The 7,330-nt window shown below is 32.9% G+C and overlaps 1 protein-coding gene across 1 annotated transcript; it reads left to right on the plus strand.

Annotated features, from left to right (window-relative positions):
• The first annotated feature begins 39 nt into the window (after positions 1–39).
• On the plus strand, positions 40–1,824 carry LOC102601926 (7-deoxyloganetin glucosyltransferase-like). Its single transcript, XM_006366262.2, has 2 exons — positions 40–586; positions 800–1,824. The coding sequence occupies exons 1-2, from the start codon at positions 79–81 to the stop codon at positions 1,729–1,731; spliced, it is 1,440 nt and encodes a 479-aa protein (XP_006366324.1). The 5' UTR covers positions 40–78; the 3' UTR covers positions 1,732–1,824.
• Positions 1,825–7,330: the final 5,506 nt, after the last annotated feature.

Raw genomic sequence — 7,330 nt, forward strand, 5'->3', positions numbered from 1 at the left:
ATATATAAGCCAAGAAAACAGAAACTTGTGTATAGTTAGTTAGTGAACAAAAGAAAAATAGGAAGAAATAATCTAAGAATGGGTTCAATTAAAGAAGCAACAAAGCCTCATGCTGTTCTTCTCCCTTATCCATCACAAGGACATGTTACACCCATGATGTCACTAGCAAAACTTCTTCATTCAAGAGGCTTTCATATAACATTTGTGAACACTGAATTCAACCACAGCCGTCTAATTCAATCCAAAGGTGTTGATTCAGTGAAAGGTTTGCTTGATTTCAAATTCGCGACCATCCCAGATGGAATGCCACCATCAGATGAGAACGCGACTCAAGATATAACATTGCTTTGTGATATGACTCGAAAGACTTGTTTAGTTCCGTTTAAAAAGCTTCTTACTAAGCTCAATTCTGGTGAGGTACCACCAGTTAGCTGTGTAATTTCAGATGGAGTTATGACGTTTGGCATTAAGGCTGCTCAAGATTTGGGCATTCCGGATGTTACTTTCTGGACTGCTTCTGTTTGTGCCTTCGTTGGATATTTGCATTATCGTCAACTTATCAAACGAGGAATTTTCCCATTCAAAAGTAAGTGAACTTAATTATGCAGTGTTTAATTTGATGTATTAAAAGTAATATGCATTGCATAATTTCTAAATATATTACTTTGTTTACAAGAATACCCCTCACATAATACAATACCAAGTGTACCAAACAAAGTATTACTAGTACAAAAAGCTAATGCGTGCATTATTTTCTCTTGATAAATAATGCACACTTATCTTCTTTTATTTTACACAGATGATAACTACCTCATAGATGGCACTCTTGACACACCAATAGATTGGATTCCTGGCATGAAGGATGTTAAACTCAAAGATCTTCCCAGCTTCCTTAGAACTACTGATCCTAATGATATAATGTTCGATTTCATGGGAGAGGAAGCTCAAAATTGCCTCAAAGCATCTGCCATAATGTTCAACACATTTGAGGTATTCGAGCACGAATTGTTACAAACTATAGTCTCAAATTTCAATTTCTCTAATATTTACTCGATAGGGCCACTCGGCCCCTTGCTGAGAAAACATGTCCCTCATCAGAGCCAAGTTCTATTGCTCAACTCAAGCTTATGGAAACCGGACACTACAATCTTTGAATGGTTAGATAACAGAGAAATTGACTCTGTTTTGTATGTTAACTATGGAAGTGTGACAACAATGACCAATGATCATTTCTTGGAATTCGCGTGGGGCCTTGCCAATAGCAAGCAACAATTTTTATGGATAGTTCGTCAAGATATTATCAAGGGTGAATCAGCCACACTGTCTGAGGAATTTCTTGAGGAGATTAAGGACAGGGGTATATTGGTGAATTGGTGTGCACAAGAACAAGTGCTACGCCACCCGGCTGTGGGTGCATTCTTGACTCATTGTGGATGGAACTCGATGATGGAAACCATATCTGAAGGTGTACCGGTCATTTGTTGGCCTTTCTTCTCTGATCAACAAACGAATTGTCACTACTCGTGTGAAAAATGGGGGATCGGGATGGAAGTTAATCATGATGTGAAACGAGAAGAAGTGGCGAAACTCGTGAGTGAGATGATGGAAGGGGAAAAGGGGAAGGAGATGAGGTCCAAGGCCAGAGAATGGAAGATGAAAGCTGAAGAAGCCACTGATGTTGGAGGATCATCTTTCCAAGGATTTCTCAAGTTAGTTAAAGCAATGTTGTGAACTAGTAAATGATACATAGTTCATAATCGGAATAATGCTATTCACGGTTGTTTTATTTATTTATTTGCTAAATGGAAATGTTATTTTATAGTATGAAGTTTCCTATTTCGGTTATAGATTGAAAACTAAAAATAAATCATCCATACACTTGCTCCATGAGTACTTGGTAACATCACCATCTTCAACAAAACAAAAAATACATAAGAATCACTCAGTATTTATGAGGAAACTTACTGATATTCTGCAGGACCTAATAATTTATTCTGGATTCGCCTATTAGTGAAACAAGTTGCTTAATATGTTTCAACAAAACAGGAACACGATGTTTTTACATGGTAAACACTCAGCTCAAAAGGTGTAAAAAATTACGACATATACCCCTACAGGATTTAACTTCAACTTCACTAAATCACTAAGCCTCAACAATTTAAGATTACAAACTCCGTAACTTAATGAACTAACTCTAATTCCTAGACTTCGAGTTATGGATTCAGTTCACAAATCTTGCAATCCTAGGAACTAACTCTAATTTCTGAACTTAAAGTTATGAATTCAGATTACAAATCTTGCAATCCTAGGAACTAACTCTAATTTCTAAACTTAAAGTTATGAATTCAAATTACAACTCTTGCAATCCTAGGAACCAACTCTAAATCCTAAACTTCAACAAAAACCTCCCAAAGTATGTGTTCCCAACTTTTCGAGTTATTCCAACTTGAAGACAACACTCCTAATTCAGTTTGTAACTCATTGAACTAAGAATACATCAAGAATCAATCATAAAGAAAAACTCCTAATACATAAACGCTGCAAAAAAGACTAGGCTCTTCGGTGTGATCCTTCACTCCACTGGTAGTACTTGCGAAGTAAAATTTCTCAATTGTTCTTTTTCCTCTATAAGTGCACAAGTATTATGAATGACTTTGCTTCTATTTAAGCGCAACAAGAGAGTTGTTCTTAACTTCAAACTCCTTATTGACTTGAACTCTCTTGACTTAGAGTTCTAATTCAAGTGAGACTCCTTCTTCAATTTAAACTCCTTACCTCTTTAGACACCTTAACACTATCAACATATCTTCATTCGTGAGGTTGGGAATATGAAGCATGAGAGTGGTGAAATCCTTCATGTATGCTCGTATATTGCATGTCATCTTCAACTCCCTAAGCTTGTGTTTTTCCTCATAGATGACATTGTTGGGAAAAAATGTCTTCTTCAACTCTTCTCAAAATTTCTCCCAAGTGTTGATGGTGCAAAGTCCCTTCCCTATCTCGGACTCTTTGTGCCTCCACCATAGCATGTCCATCTCTGAGAGGTACAATACGACATTGTTGATCTTGTTCTCGTCACTCTTTACCCTGTTACACTTGAAGTAATTCTCCAAATGCCAAAAGAAATTGTCCACCTCTTGCGCGTCACGAACGCCTTTGAACATCGGTGGCTTGGGAGCCTCAACCTTGGCCTCCCTATCTTTGTCGAACGACGCTGATCCTCCAACTTCAATCCTCTCTTTGAGTGCTTTCATCTGGACTCTCATGATTTCAATTGTGCTTAATGCATCCCTGAGCCGACATTCCAAGAAAGTGATGGCTTCCTTCATCTTATATTCTGCATGTTGGCGCCTCTCTAACTCAGTGTGGAAGTTGTCATTCTCCTCAAGGGTGAAGTCCTTGAGAGTCTTGATCTTGCTATCGACCTCGTTCAAGCACTTTCCTAAGATCTTCATAGCATGCCTCGTCGTGTCAACGGTTGTGATCCACTCTACTCTGAGCATGACGTCAATGGGCTCCTCTCCATGTTTATCATCACTCGCTTTAGTGGTTGAAAGTCGGTGAGATGTCAGGGATTTGCTTGGTGTAGGATCGAGTAACAATTCCTCGTTACTCTTAAGGTTCTTCTTTCCCTTTAGGTGCTTCTTTCCACCATCCTGCTTGACATTAGTGGGGATAGCATCATTGATGTTTCCCTCGTTAGTCATTCCATTAGTATCAACCTAACTCTGATACCACTTTGTCACGGACTTAGACTTTTTACTAAGCACTCTATGCAACACTTGACAACTTACTCACGAATCTTTCATGTTCTTGTAAGTTCAAGTAAGCCTTTTTCAAATTAGATTGCTAAGAGAATTTCTAAGAAGGTTTTTATAGTGCTTGGAGTTTGCTTGCTTTTACTTGGTTCATTTCATTACAATGGGTGCCCCTTTATTTATACTACTCATTAGGGGCTAATTTTCAAATATTAATTATGTACAAGTTCCTATTCTAGAACTCTCTACACAACTAAAAGATTTCAAGGTCTTTTCATGCAAATCCATGGAATTCTAAGGTCTTCTAAGGAATTCTCCATATATTTCTAGAATATTCCATCAAGGACTATTGTTCTCCAATATCACATGGACAATATTATGTCATGTGGCGTCTAAGTGGCGTAATGATGTGGCAGATCATAACAAAAGGGAGTAATTGTTACTACGACTTTTCATTATCCTCATTCCAACGATGAATTGCATTCCCAACTTTTAGGACCCGTTTGGCCATAGATTTCCCAAGTAAAATTTGGGAATTTTTTTGGCAAATAGTGTTTATCCATACAATTTGCCATTATTTGGCAAATAACCCAAATTCCCAAATACTAGAAAAAACTAGTATTTGGGTCAAATCTCATTATTTGGGATCGTTAAATTTAAATTCTATACCAAATTTTTATCTTTTACAAAAACACCCTCTATAGTAGTTGTTTGCGTTGTAGTACATAGTTTTTTGTATGAACACCAAAGCAGTGATGAAATATTTAGTGAATATGAAAATGATGATATGGTTGTTGATGAAAATGATGAACAATCGGCTCAGGGTAACAAAGTCATGTACTTTGTCTACTTCACGATGTATGGAATGATGCCTGTTACACTCACTCCAAACTACCACATTGCTCCAGTGTCATGGGCACTGCTTCTTATTTGTTGTAACGAAGATCGAATTGATTTGTAATACAAACTTATGGTTAGTTTTGATAGTTTTTAAAACTTATGTGTATAAATCATATTTTCTCTAAAAAAAAATGTGAAATATGTTTCCCAAATACTATGGTCAAACACATGGTGAACTTTCACCCAAATTTTCACCAAAATAATATTTGTCAAAAATATTTGAAAATATATGGCCAAACGCTAGCTTAATTGTTCTATGCTTATAACTATTAATTTTGCGATAATAATTAATATTCACATACTATAAAATTAATACATAAATAATTAAGTTATTTATGTGTTAACTTTGTCTTTGTCCAATAATCAACATCATTTAATTCTTATAGGTTGAGAAATATTTTGTACTATAAAGACAATGATTATTCTGTGCAAGATACAATAAAAATGACACAATTTATTTTTTGTTCTCTAGTAACTCGTTTTTATTACTTGTCAAGTATTTATATATTTCTTTTTATTTTACAATTAAAAACAAATATTTTTTCTAGTTAAATCTTTTTATATAATAAAAGAGAAACATAGACAAGGTGATGTGACACCTCTCTATGGTCTCGATTTGTATTTTTTTTCCCTCCTTTTTTGGCATTATCTCTTATTTAAATTAATTGTTGTATTATAAAAGTAAATTACTTAATTTGTTATAAATAAATATTGAGCAACTTTTACATATATCAAACATAAAAATCATATTTGTATGTTATATCTATAGTTTGCATAATTGCACGCCATAGCAAACATAAAAATGTATATTTCGCTATACATATACAAAAGAAAGCAATTGTATAATCTGTTTCGGTATACATATACAAAAGATCAATTGTATAATTTGTGTTTGTATAAAGCGAGAAAGAGAGAAAGACAAAAGAAAATTGGGCAGGGGAAGATCGTATTTGTATAATCATAAGTATATAGGACGGAAATATATGCATTTGTATTTGTATATACAATTTTCTCTCGCTTTATACAAACACAAACGCAATGTATACGTTTGTGTTTATATAAAGTGAGAGAGGCGAGTAAGAGTGGTGAGCGAGATCTGGGAGAGAGGAGAGAAAATATATGTATATATACAATTTTCTCTCACTTTATACAAACACAAACGCATTTTATACATTTGTGTTTGTATAAAAGCAAGAGAGGTGAGGAAGACTGCCTAGTGAGAACGAGAGTGGCGAGCGAGATTCACCAGGAGAGAGGCGAAATAACAACAGTTTGCTATGGAGTACAATTAAATCAAACTATGATTATAGCATTTAATTTTGAATTAATAGTTTGTTATTATATACAATTTTCCCATAAATATTTTATTAAGGAAGGAACATTTACAACAAAAACTCTTCACAATCTTTTCATTACCCATGACTTACACCTCTTTAATTTTTACTTTTAATAATACTTATGACTCCCATAGTTTTTCATGTCCATAACCTTCAAAATTTTAATTTGTTAGTTTATGATGTCTTATGGTATTCCTCTATTTTGTCTATATAAATTCATATTTTGTTTCATGAAGATTCACATTCAACATCATCCTTTCTCTTCTTCATCATATTGATTTGTGAATTAACTAACATGTGACAAAAAAGAAGTACACGAAGGTAAGAAATATTTATTCTCAAGACTTTCTTTTCATTTCCTTTATTTTGCCTATATAAAATTATATTTAATTTCATGAAGAATCACATTTTCAAGAATACATTTTTCTCTTCTTCATCATATTAGTTTGTGAATTAACTAACATGTAACAAAAAAGAAGTACATGAAGGTAAGGAATATTTTATTCTAAGGTTTTTCTTTTTATTTTTATGTACTTGAACATGTTTTCTTAATATTTTATTAATGTATGTATTATCATTCTCCAAGAAAGTATGCTAAAAATATCTTTATAATAAGGAATAATGTGTTGTTAGTATGTGCTATTCTCTCCAATAGTCAGTTTGCGGGGATATAGTGTGGTTTGATTACAATATTTGGTTGATTTCAAGAGACGATTATTATTTATTGTTAGTACAATTGAAAAATAACTAACATAAATATTCATATAGTTTAGATTTCTTTCTTTCTTTTGAGATAATTATTATTTTTAATTCGTATGATACTTTATTTATTCATAATTATATTGTTTTTATTCAATTGGTTAGCGTATGATAAATAGTTTGATATATGGAGCAGAATATGCTGGCGGATCTACTTGCAAAGGAAAATGGTAGAAGAATTTTTTTTAAAGCATAATTAGAGATGATTTTTGTTAGAATTTTTTTTACTTTGAGTTGTATTAGTAATATCTACTTTCATTTTGTTATAATTTTTTTTATGACTTTAATTTGTATAAATAACTTAGCTACATGTATTGACAACACTACTCATTTAATTTGTTACTATTCTACTATTTTTTTTGTTATGAAACATTATTAATTTAATTATCTCATTTCAACAAAAAGAAATTATGAGATCAGGAGCTTCATATTTATTATGCTTGCAAATAAAAATTAAAAATAAAATATCAATTCTATGATGTCATTTTCTTTGGTATGTAATAATTTGTTTTTTTCTCTATTCTTTTTTGTTTGAAATATATATTTACAATTTTTATGTAGTCACCAATTATTTTA

The sequence above is a fragment of the Solanum tuberosum genome, unplaced genomic scaffold (genome assembly GCF_000226075.1).
Source record: "Solanum tuberosum cultivar DM 1-3 516 R44 unplaced genomic scaffold, SolTub_3.0 scf00617, whole genome shotgun sequence".
Classification (NCBI taxonomy): domain Eukaryota; kingdom Viridiplantae; phylum Streptophyta; class Magnoliopsida; order Solanales; family Solanaceae; genus Solanum; species Solanum tuberosum.